The sequence below is a fragment of the Plutella xylostella genome, chromosome 29, assembly GCF_932276165.1.
Source record: "Plutella xylostella chromosome 29, ilPluXylo3.1, whole genome shotgun sequence".
In the NCBI taxonomy this organism is placed as follows: domain Eukaryota; kingdom Metazoa; phylum Arthropoda; class Insecta; order Lepidoptera; family Plutellidae; genus Plutella; species Plutella xylostella.
The window spans coordinates 2,828,849-2,842,003 of record NC_064009.1 but is presented as its reverse complement, the minus strand read 5'-3'; the positions used below and the strand labels follow the sequence as shown (position 1 = coordinate 2,842,003).

The window sequence follows — 13,155 nt, the reverse complement described above, 5'->3', positions numbered from 1 at the left end:
TGTAGTCGGTGACGCCGCTTTGCCCGCTGGCATCGTGGACGCAGCCTTAGGATCAAACTGTTTATCTTGGGATGGCACACATATATTTTCCTGACTGACAGAACCCTCATTACATTCGAATAAGGGTAGTTTTTGTTTGTATCAGATCTCTTTCTCCGTGGAATGGGATATAGTTGTGGTGTACTAACGTGTCTCAACGCGGAACGACCGACAGGTCCCCAGACGAGGGCGCACGATGCGCGCGTCGATGCTGGTCGCGATGTCCGCGCCCGTGCAACGCGCTGTGCGCGCGAGTAGACCACTCAGTCAGACTGTGTCTATACGCGATACTAACCTTAAGTATACCTAGATTCGGACACGACATGGACAATACAGATACTACAGAGATTGTATTTTGCAATAAGTATTATTTGATTCATCTGCTTTTGGATCAAACTGTTTGCGCTCGGGTGGCATTCATACCTTTTACGGACTGTACTATTATATGTACATACTTGTTCATTTTCTAAACTTTATTTAACCTATCTGTGTGGTTGTCTGGTAAAGATTACTTTAAGTACCTAATAAGACCGCTGATTATGCTGTTTATTTTCTGTTCTATGTACCTATGTGAATCTAGCTTTGTGTGCAATAAAGAGTATTTTATCTTTATGTTTATTATAGTCGTGGTATACTAACGTGTCTCAACCCGGAACGACCGGCAGGTCCCCAAGCGAGGGCGCACGATGCGCGCGTCGATGCTGGTCGCGATGTCCGCGCCCGTGCACCGCGCTGTGCGCGCGAGCGCACGCTCGCGCACGCACGTGGCTAGCGCTACACCCTGTAGATGAGATTGTGTTAGGTTTTATTATTATTATTATTATTATAGCCTTTATTTCCCAAATTGAAATAACTGTTTACATAAACATGACATAATTTTACATAGACATTTCATGCAACCTAATAATAATTTCTAATCATTTAAATATTTTAAATAACATTTCATTAATAAATAATAAATTAAATCAATATAAATTTCAACATATCAATCTTCTTTATAAATACCTAGCTTAGTTCTTAATCATATTACTACTTATTCATAATTACTAATTTCTAATCATTTAAATATTTAAATCACATTTCATTAATAAATAATAAATTAAATCAATATAAATTTAATTAGCCTAGCTTAGTTCTTAATCATATTACTACTTATTAATAATTACATTTCATTCATATACCTAATAATAACTTCAATTTCATTAATAATTTATACAGGGTGTTAACTTAATTGCGTTGGAGCGGGAAATGGTAGATACAGCTGATGATACTGAACACGATAAGACATTAAAAAACGTATTTTATTTGCTTTAAGCTGACCAACATAAAACAGTTTTATTTAGTACATTTTAAAATTTCATAGTCACCCTATTCAGGTTTAGGTACGTTTGACAGAATGACCATGAACTTGAAAGCCAAGATCAAGGCCAAACAATTCAAAGCCAAGGTCAATAAAAAAGTATGCGTGCATCTGCACCACACTCGTGGAGCTACATCGTCAAGGTACCTACCGAGATTTTGGGTACTCAAAGTACCCAACCAATCCATTGTAGACATTTCATTTTACTCCATAAGTATCACTTTATTGATACACAATTATCTTTTATGAATACAGAACATTTTCATTTTATGCTTCATAACATAGGTCACACGTATTCACAGCACAGCACAACATAAAACGAAATGAGGAACAAGGCTTGGTAATCAAAAGATAGAATTGTAGGTACCTTTTCCCTTTTAGGTAATACTTAATTGTAAAAAATGATTGTAAACAAGTAAACAACAATGACTGACTGACAGACTAGATCCACAGAGAAGGTAATGACTATCATAAATACTCGATGGTTATGATACGCGAGATTGTTATTATTCTACTGGTATTCAAAGTGAGGCCATACTTATTATGAGGATTTCCGTACTATTCGTCATCAAAGACGTCTCAATCGCAAGTACACAACACAAATCGAGATGAGCGAGTGTAAGTAAACCAATTCGTCATTGAAGTAGACCCTGTTATCATCCTGTTATGCATTGTGGTCTTTTATCTTTAGCTGCGTACAGACCGGCCAAACGAACGCCAACGAACGGGTTTTGTTGACCTTCGTTGCTCAATCTGCCCCTGTATTATGTATGATAAATGTCCATCGGTGGGCGTCCGTTGGGTCTGTACGCATCTTTAGGTAATAAAAGAAAAATAAAACGTGGTGAGTATCAAGGGTGAATACTAAACGCTTACCTTATTCTGAGTAAAAAGGTTTAATTATTGTTCTGAGCTCCTAGAAAGTCATAAATTATATTCTGTACGATCTATGAAACTTTATGCACATCAGCTGTTTAATTGTTGATTAGTATGTCATTAATCACCATGAATAATTTCAATTTTATTTAATAATTGTTATTACCTACTGTGTAATTAATTACAATCATAGTTACATCAAATAAATTATGAAAAGTGAAGTTGATAACAAATTTACAGTGTGTGTTCTTTTGCAATCGAATGTCTCATTGGTTATGTGTTTGTGTAGGGTGACCATGTTTTTGATTAAGGTAAAACTTTCCACTTTACTTTAGACTTTAAACATAAATATTCAAGATTCTGATGTTTTTTTTCTTAGAAACGTGCTTGGTTAGACTAATACTAACCCCCATTTCCCGCTTAAACGCATTCTAGTTAACACCCTGTATAGATTTCATTTCCTAAATATTATGACTATGTATTTTTCTATATCTATTAAATATATATTTACAATTCTATGGTTTGGGACGTCCATAGTTGGACGTAGGCCTCCTCCATCCGTTTCCATTTGTCCCTGTCTCCCGCCAGCCGCGTCCAGGTGCTGCCCGCCAGCTGCACCAGGTCGTCCGCCCAGCGCCGCCGCGGCCGGCCGCGCCCGCGCCGCGCGTCTCGCACCTGCCAGTGCAGCACCCTCTCGCTCCAGCGTCCGTCGCGTACTCGTGATATGTGTCCGGCCCATCTCCATTTCAGACTACATGCCATCTTTACGGCGTCAATTAAATTGGTTTTTCGTCTGATGTCTACAGCTCTTACTCTGTCTGTTAGTTTTAACCCCAACATGCTTCGTTCTGCGGATCTTTGAAATACTTTCAACTTGTTGATGATAAGCTTTGTTAACGGCCAAGTCTGGCAGCCGTAGAGCAGTGTAGGGAGAACCACAGAGTCGAAAGCTTTCTTTTTTAGCCTCAGTGGTAATTTTGATTTAAAAACATCTTTTAGCGACCAGTATTTGTTCCAAGCTTTTGCTACCCTTCTTTCCACTTCTTTGATGGCCCAGCCTTGCATAGTAATATTTTGGCCAAGGTATATATAGTCACTGACATAGCTCATTTTAGTTCCTTGAATCACTATGTCTTTCTGTTCTCCGTTTGTGAGTATACAAGTCTTTTCGGGGTTCATTGCTAGACCGCACTCTCTACTTTGTTCATCTAAGGTACGAAGCATGTATTGTAACTCATCATGATTTTCACTTAGTAGAACAATATCATCTGCGAATCTCAGGTTGCTTAGCCGCTCTCCATTGATGTTCAAGCCAATAGAGTCCCATTCTAACTTTCTAAAGATGTGTTCAAGTAGAGCCGTAAAGAGTTTTGGTGAGACGGGATCTCCTTGTCTCACTCCTCGTTCGATACTAAATGGGTCACTCTTCCTTTCTAATTTCAATGTGGCCTTGCTCTTACTGTAGATTTCTTTGAGGATATCTATGTATTGTCGGCAAACTCCTTGTTCTTTAAGAGCCGCCCATAAGGGAGCATGCAGTACCGAATCAAACGCCTTAAGTAATCAACAAATGCGATGTATATTGTTTTGTTGAACTCTGAGTATTTTTCAATTATTTGAGTCAATGTGAACATGTGATCGACTGTCGAAAAATGAGCTCTGAATCCTGCCTGCTCTCTTGGTTGATTAAAGTCAAGTGTTGGTGTAATTCTTCTAAGTATTAACTGGGTAAATAACTTGTACATAGTCTGAAGAAGGCTAATTGGCCTATAGTTACCGATTTCTTTCGGATCACCTTTCTTATAGAGCAGGCTAATCATCGCTGTTTCCCATTGCTCAGGCACTAACTTTTGTGTTATTATATCATTGAACAAGGAGGTTAATAATGGTGTTATTGGCTCTACAACTGCTTTCAACATTTCGTTTGTGATTCCATCTTCCCCTGGACTCTTTGAAGATGCAAGTGAAAGTATGGCATGATTAACTTCTCGCTGTAAAAAGGGTGGTGGTGCGTCATCATCTGCCGAGTTTGATAGTACTAAGTGGGGCAGTGTCCTATCTGTGCTTTTATACAGTTGTTTGTAGAATTCTGACGCTATTTCTACTAGGTCAACCCGATTAGTAGAGCTGCACCCCTCTTTATTTCTGAGTGCCGGTATCCATGATCTGAATGTTTGTAGTTGTTTCCTCGCTTGCTTAGTTGATCCTCTCTTCTCTAAATTTTCTTCTAAAATATTTAGTTTGTATTGTCTTATATTCTTCTTTACTTTATTCTTAATTTCGATGTAGAGCTTACTTAGTTGCTGTTTTTCATGCTTGGTTTTACCTTGTTTGTTTTGCAGTTCAACCCTTTCCTGAATTAAGTTTTCGATCTCGGTTGTTATAAAGTGTAATTTGACGTTTTCGCTTGACACCTTTGGTAACATTGATAGTGCTTTCGTGATTTTTGAAATGATTTCATCGTAGCGTTGTTGTATTGTAGTAGATTTATCAATATTTTCTGTCAGGAGACGGAAAATATTTTTCATGGACTCTGCTTCTAGTGGTGAGAACTTAGACTTTTTCGTTGTGAATGATTTTCTACTTTTTTTATTTTGCTTCATGTTTATTGAGTATCTACATCGTAGTAGTCTGTGGTCGCTCGGGTAGAGGGTATTCATGACTTGTATGTTTTGAATTTCTTCGTTTTTCTTAGCTATGACAAAATCTATCTCGTTACGTGTAACTTGATCTGGAGACCTCCAGGTCCATCTTTGCTTTGGGTTCTTTTTGAAATGTGTGTTCCAGATGTATAGTTGGTTTTCTCTACAAAATTCAAGTAGCCGAGTGCCTCTTTCATTTCTTTTCCCGTAGCCCCATGGGCCCATAGTATTTTTATCTTCTGCCATTGGGAACCCTATCTTGGCATTAAAATCACCCAAAATTATTACTGACCCTTCGCATTCCTCCATAGCGCTTGTTATTTCAGTGTAAATATTCTCTATCTCTTCTAAAGGGGCTCGGCCGGTAGGAAAATATACTTGAATTAAGTTCATATTTTGAGACGCTCCGATTTTAAGACTTAGTCTCGCGACTCTATCTGAGATTGGTTTAAAATCAATTATATTTTCCTTCAGTTTCTTTTTGATCATGAATCCTATTCCATTTGTTCCGCTTTTCTCTCCATGATACATAAATATGTACTCTTCTTTTTCTAGTATATGTGTATCCTTCTTTTTTACTTCCGACAATCCTAGAATGTCCCACTTAATGTTATTTAAGGCATGATCTAACAGGTAATTTCGGTGCGGATCAACTAAACTTCTTACGTTGAAGGTTCCCAGGTACAAGTCACTTTCCTTTGATTTCGTAGAAATTATGGTGGAGGGTTTTGGTCTACTACTCCCGCGGTGACCAGCCGTATTGGGAGAGGTATCTGCCATGGTTTTTGCTGTTTTAATATGGTTATTGGGTTGAGAGGAGGTGGCCAATGATTGTTAATCTTCGTTTGTCTTTTGTTTAGAGTTCGGTGTTAAATAGCTTTTAATATCTGGTCTGTTTTTCTTTTTAGGTTGGATTTTCTTTTCTTTTCCTTCTTGTTGTCTTTCAGAATCAGTGTCCGAGCTATTTACTATCTCCGGGGACTGCGATAAGGTCCTTTTATTTCTGATTTGCCCATCCTGTCGCATTTGGTCTTCATTTGGTTTCTTTGGTAGAGTAATTATTTTTCCAGATCGGATAATGGCTCTATTACCTAGCTCTCTTTGACGGTCTAATTCCTTTTTTAGTACTTGACGTTCTTGGAGTGCCTTTTGAGTATAATCTTCATTAATGTATATCTGTGAGTCTTTTAGGTATTTTTTGTGCTTAAGTATTTCAATTTTTTTCCCCAATGTTGTAACTGACAGAATAACAGGTCTTATTTTATCGCTTTTTTTCCCCAGTCGGCGCACGGATTCGATTTCCGATTTATTACAGGGAACTTTCATAGAAGAGTTTATAATTTCCAGAATCATATCTTGTAGTTCTTCGTAGCTGTGCTCCGACTCATTGAGTCCAAAGATAATTAAGTTCTTTCGCCGCATCTGCCTATTCATTTGCTCAATAGTTATTTCTTGCAATTCAATTTTTTTCTCAAGTTCAATGGTTTTCGATTCCATAGCGTTAAATTTTTCGTCTATTTTGTGAGTAATAGCCTGTTTTATGTTCTCCTCCATATTCTTCATTTCTAATTTTTATGTTGCTAGGTCTTCTTGGATTTTTTTAAGTATTTTCATCATTTCATCCATTTTGTAGGTTTTAGTGCCCTCTAGCGTTGAGTAGCTGCACTTCTTGATTAGCTAGTTAGAACTCTTTTATGTTGTTGATGTAGTTTGGCTACTTGTTATTAGATGGCGCTGTTAAATGTATGGTTTCGTGTACTTGCTGAGTAATTCTTTGTAGGTTATAAAAACAACAAATGTTGAAAATAGTTGGTTTTCAGACACTTATTTGAGTACTAATCAACAGACTAACCTTTTTATCCTCGTCCAGCACGAATTCTTTGAAAAAGATGACTGCATTCAAAGTAACGGTCTATAACGGTCTTTTCACATTTATTTGCACTTTTCGTACTTAATTCCCAATGTAATCGGCTGCTAACAATAATCCTTTTGTTTTGGCACTTTCTAGACGGATTGGATACTTTTTTGAGTAGGAATCTCCAATAAAACTTAGAAAAACTGTAATTTTTGCACTGAGAGTTTGTTTACATGAGCACACCAGCGCCCTCTCTACGTGTTAGGTTTAGATATCAGTAATAAGAAGAACAAAATGGCATTGGTAATTTAGACCAATTATAAGAGAGGATGAAAAAAAAAAAAAAAAAAAAAAAAACACGCACTCACGCCTTGTACTAATGTACTCCCTTGCGGGGTAGGCAGAGGTGCATTGCTGCACCCACTTTTCGCCAGAGTGTTATGTTAGTCCCAATGTAATAGGGGGCGGGCCTATTGCCATTTTTCGGGCACATCCAAGACCCGAGAACAAATATCTGTGTTTAAACAAATATCTGCCCCAGCCGGGAATCGAACCCGGGACCATCGGCTCAGTAGTCAGGTCACTAACCACTACGCCATTCGGTCGTCAAGAGAGGATGAGTAATAAGAAGATCAAAATGGCAGCGATTGCTTGTTGCATATTTGGAAAAAATATAAGAGAGGATTCAGAGCACATATTATGCCTAATAGACGAATAGCAGCCGAGCGGCATAGCTCGTACCAATGGCGTTGCGCGGTTTTGACACATTCCATTGGAGCTTAAAAGTGTCTCGCGAGCACATTTGTCAAGTTACATGGTTCCTAGAGCTAGACATGTAGGTTACCGTACACGACATCCCCTCCACTCAATATCTTCATGCATTGATCACCTCAAAACACATCAGACGATAGACATAACTATAAACTCTTCACTTTAATCAAAATATCCTTCCACCCTAAGGTTGTCTTGAAAAAATCGCTTTAAGCGATAGGACCGCCATTTTTGTACATAGTTTATAGTATTTAAGTTATGTAAGGCTCTTTTATGTGTGTGTGTGTACAAATAAAGAATAATCTATCTATCTATCTTCCCTCCTCACCTCATTCCTCAAGACATCCTGCACGGCCCGCGCGGCCGTCCCTCTCACCAGCACCACCTTCGGACGGAGAGCGGTGATCCGCGCCGCGCAACGGAGGAGGTACTCTTTCTCCTGGGAAAAAAATTATTACAAGGGTAAAATTCAAAGACAAATAATGTTATTCCTCAGAATAATAACAGCTCCGCTTTTAAATCAGTGAAGTACTTTCGAAGCCTATTCTCTTTCTATATCTCTCTTTATAATATTAGTGTAGAAGTAGATAAGTAAATGCAACAAATCGAAAATTATACAATGAAGTCAATAAGAACTTACCTGTAACAGCACCGGTTCTAAACTGGTGAGTTTTCCTTCAACTCTCTGGTACGCTATAGAACAGTCCAGAAGCAATATCGACGGGTTGGCTATCTCTTGTGGCATGCCCCTGTGAAATAAAACGATTGAGTGAGATGTGCCCACAAAAAAAAAAAAAAACGATTGTCAGTGTTATACATGGTATAACTCGCAATGAAATAAAAAATGTACATATCAATGTGAAATGCTGCGTAATTTAAATTTTCTTTGCTTGTGTGTCACATACGATCTTACTGACTCCAGTATAGTGGAACGGCAGCATTATACTTTCACGGCTTGGTTGCGGCATCATATTGTGCATGATTGTAGAAGCGCTAAAAGGGAGTTTGTGAGTGTGACAAGGTTCAAAGTGTACTACTACTCGTATTATTAAGTAGGTACAGTCTACCTGTGCGCGACGTTCTTGCTGACTGTACCTGTGAGCGACGTTCTTGCCGGTGACGACGCCGGGCAGCACGCGACTGTCGCCGCTTCACTTGCACATGTCTATGTCGTTGCTGACTGCACCTGTAGCGACGTTCTTGCTGACTGTACCTGTGAGCGACGTTCTTGCTGACTGTACCTGTGAGCGACGTTCTTGCTGACTGTACCTGTGAGCGACGTTCTTGCTGACTGTACCGGTGAGCGACGTTCTTGCTGACTGTACCTGTGAGCGACGTTCTTGCTGACTGTACCTGTGAGCGACATTCTTGCTAACTGTACCTGTGAGCGACGTTCTTGCTGACTGTACCTGTGAGCGACGTTCTTGCCGGTGACGACGCCGGGCAGCACGCGACTGTCGCCGCTTCACTTGCACATGTCTATGTCGTTGCTGACTGTACCTGTGGCGTCGCCGCTTCACTTGCACATGTCTATGTCGTTGCTGACTGCACCTGTAGCGACGTTCTTGCTGACTGTACCTGTGAGCGACGTTCTTGCTGACTGTACCTGTGAGCGACATTCTTGCTAACTGTACCTGTGCGCGACGTTCTTGCTGACTGTACCTGTGAGCGACGTTCTTGCCGGTGACGACGCCGGGCAGCACGCGACTGTCGCCGCTTCACTTGCACATGTCTATGTCGTTGCTGACTGCACCTGTAGCGACGTTCTTGCTGACTGTACCTGTGAGCGACGTTCTTGCTGACTGTACCTGTGAGCGACGTTCTTGCTGACTGTACCTGTGAGCGACATTCTTGCTAACTGTACCTGTGAGCGACGTTCTTGCTGACTGTACCTGTGAGCGACGTTCTTGCCGGTGACGACGCCGGGCAGCACGCGACTGTCGCCGCTTCACTTGCACATGTCTATGTCGTTGCTGACTGTACCTGTGGCGTCGCCGCTTCACTTGCACATGTCTATGTCGTTGCTGACTGCACCTGTAGCGACGTTCTTGCTGACTGTACCTGTGAGCGACGTTCTTGCTGACTGTACCTGTGAGCGACGTTCTTGCTGACTGTACCTGTGAGCGACGTTCTTGCTGACTGTACCTGTGAGCGACATTCTTGCTGACTGTACCTGTGAGCGACGTTCTTGCTGACTGTACCTGTGAGCGACGTTCTTGCTGACTGTACCTGTGAGCGACGTTCTTGCTGACTGTACCTGTGAGCGACGTTCTTGCTGACTGTACCTGTGAGCGACGTTCTTGCTGACTGTACCTGTGAGCGACGTTCTTGCTGACTGTACCTGTGAGCGACGTTCTTGCTGACTGTACCTGTGAGCGACGTTCTTGCTGACTGTACCTGTGAGCGACATTCTTGCTGACTGTACCTGTGAGCGACGTTCTTGCTGACTGTACCTGTGAGCGACGTTCTTGCCGGTGACGACGCCGGGCAGCACGCGACTGTCGCCGGCGACGCCGCCCGGCAGCCGCTTCACTTGCACGTAGTTGCGGATGTCTATGTCGTTGCTGAACACGTCTGTAAATAGATAGATAACAATTAAATACAATTCTAGCTGATAGGGTTGATGTGATATATATACGTGTTCTAAGATAGCCGCTATACAGGGTGTAGGAAAATGGGTATACTAAACGGAAACCTACATGTGCAGCATGTTATATCTAAGCTCGAAAATTAAATCAGAATTTCAAAATTCGCGAAAAAATTTATTATTCCCCATAGTAAAAAGTCACGTGACCAACAAAGTTTCTATGAAAATTCTGATTTCATTTTCGGGCTTAGATATAACATGCTGCACATGCAGGGTTCGACTTAGTAACTATACCCTTTATGCAACACCCTGTAGACATGAGCGCAGCTATTTTGATGTGATTTGTTGTCATTAGTTTGCTATCATGACCACCAGTGTAGTCTCACCGGGCACGATGGTATCGGCGGCCGCTAGTCGCTAGTATGTAGATTGTACACCTAGATATCTGTCTATTTTTGGTGTGTGGTGCTGGACACCGAATAAAGAATCTTTATCTTTATCTAGTCTCACCGGGCACGATGGTGTCGGCGGCGGCACAGCGGGCCCAGCACGGGCAGCCACGCGGCCGCCAGCCCCGCGCGCGCGAGGCACTGCCGTGCTAGCAGCACCAGGTGTTCCGAACCGAGGGTAGATAGCAAGGGGTTGATGTTGGTGGAAAATACTATTTATCCTAACTAATATTATAAATGCGAAAGTAACTGTGTCTGTCTGTCTGTCTGTTACTCTTTCACGCCAAAACTACGGAACGGATTTGAATGAAATTTGGTATATATACGGTCTAGACCCTGGGAAAGAACATAGGCTACTTTTTATCCCGGAATTCCCACGGGAAAACTTTTTAAGGCGAAGCGAAGCGCGCGGGAACAGCTAGTTACTAATAAGTTTACACTACATAAGTTTTTTTTGTTTTGTATTTTCTTGTGTATTTTTGGTGTGTGGTGCAAGACACCAAATAAAGAATTTTCATCTTCATCTTTATCTAGTCTCACCGGGCACGATGGTGTCGGCGGCGCGGCGGCACAGCGGGCACAGCACGGGCAGCCACGCGGCCGCCAGCCCCGCGCGCGCGAGGCACTGCCGTGCTAGCAGCACCAGGTGTTCCGAGCCGAGGGTCGAGAGCAAGGGGTTGATGTTTGTCGCTTCGGGGGAACCTGCGGATAATGGGGAGTAACGCGTGTGAATTTGCCGCTAGGGGCGCTGGTGTCGACTGAGGTTAAGTGACATTTTACTTTTCATATAATTTGTTTGGCGGGCTTCGTGATAAATTATATTTTCGTTCATTTCCCTGTTGAAAAGTGATCTCTTTTCGCGAAATTATCGCAAATATGGATTATTTATCGATGAATGTGCACGCTTTGAAAGCTGAATTAAGGAAAAGAGGCGCATAAATAAGCGGTCTCAAAGAGCAGCTAATTCAGAGGTTGTTTACTGTTTACAAACTTATTTTTTACGAAATGTATGCTTGTTTTTTCGTCTGGCAACCCTGACGAATAGCTGTCAATGAAACAGCTGCTTAGTTTTAAATACATTTAATTGATTAAATACTAGTTAATTAGCTTAAAATTAGTGTAATTGTATAGATATAGTTCCAATAATTGTGTAAAAAGTGAAGTTTGAGCCTCACGACTTGGTTTTAAACAAATTGATGAGGTTGAAATTGGACCCACCTGTAACCTGTCAAACTTCAAATTTCCAACGAATTATCAGGCGAGTATTGTGTTAAATTATCTAGACTTCCCTCCCTTTCAGCCTTAAGCCATAACTATCTAAATATTCTAACTTTCTTTGCCGTTTTACTTTCCCTTTGCTCTAATAAGTAGGTAATATATTTGACTTTGTTTTCTTTTCTTTTCAACCCCAATTTATTCCACAAATCTAGTAACTTTACTTATCCTATACAAAAACTGTAGTCTCCCTGTCCCCTCTCATCGTTTAATTTCAAATTTTACCACAATACACACTAGGTTTAATAGTAAAAAACAACAAATTTTATTCAGTAATTCCCTTCTAACATAACCTGTTCCCCATCCCTGTAGTCTTGTAGGTAGTCCTGGTTTAGGAATAGGGAATTAAATCCTTCTATGACTCGTGTGCTCGGTTCACTTGACTTATATGTGGAAGTGAATTTGAATGCCTGTACTTGTTACATAGATAACTAACAAAACAACCTTTCATTGTATCTTTAGCTTATTGAAACTATTATTTATTTATTATTTACTAAGTTTTTTTTTTTTTTTTTTATAAATGAATAGAGTAATATTTCTTTAGTGAAAATAGGTTATAATTTAAAATATACTACTTAATTAAACTTCAAATTATCAGTATTTTTAGTAGTTAAAGAGTCTTTACTGTTTTGTATCTAAACTTGATAAGAAGCCTATCTGAGGTTCTCTGACTATTCACCCCTTATCCTATACCGATATACTACCGTAGCACCCCGTGTTTTTTCAGACAAAACCAAGATGATGTCCCGAAGCAAGGCACAGACCCGTGACTTGGAACTCCGACTGAGGACAACCTTGGAGGACCTCAAAGCATCCCGTGAACTGACAGACCAACTCATGAAGGAACGGGAGGAAAATGAAAAAGAATTTGAGTGCCTATTACAAAAGAACACAGTGCTAAAGAATGAAATGTGCGAACAGGATATCCTGTACCAAGACCTGCAAGGCAAGTGTGATGAGCTCAATGGTCTACTGAGGTCATATCATCAGTGCCAGAACATCCATGAAGCTGCTTTGTCTCAGATCCACAGCCTGGAACAACAGCTGGCTGAAGCCAACGGAGACCTCCAAAGACGGAATGAGGAGAAAGAGCGGGATGAAAATGACAAAACCATCGCTTTGTATGAGGAACTGGTCAACTCACAATGTAAAGCAGTACCTACCATAGACCTCACTACACCTTGCAAAGAGCCCTGCGAACACAAAGTGACAACTAAGATTATTGGTGCGAATAAACGGAAAAAATACTGTAAAATCAACAGATTTATAAAGAGAAGCCAACATACAGTGAGAAAGATCCA

The 13,155-nt window shown here is 40.7% G+C and overlaps 1 protein-coding gene across 1 annotated transcript in view; it reads right to left on the bottom strand.

Moving 5' to 3' along the window:
* Positions 1–673: 673 nt before the first annotated feature.
* The window catches only part of LOC105388239 (putative 1-phosphatidylinositol 3-phosphate 5-kinase), a 32,635-nt gene continuing 20,153 nt past the window's right edge, over positions 674–13,155 (bottom strand). Inside the window, exons 4-8 of the mRNA XM_048631748.1 lie at positions 11,120–11,281; positions 9,997–10,117; positions 8,184–8,292; positions 7,872–7,982; positions 674–820 (exon numbers count right to left, since the gene is read on the bottom strand). Coding sequence (XP_048487705.1) covers positions 674–820; positions 7,872–7,982; positions 8,184–8,292; positions 9,997–10,117; positions 11,120–11,281 — 650 coding nt within the window. The remainder of the gene's footprint in view (positions 821–7,871; positions 7,983–8,183; positions 8,293–9,996; positions 10,118–11,119; positions 11,282–13,155) is intronic.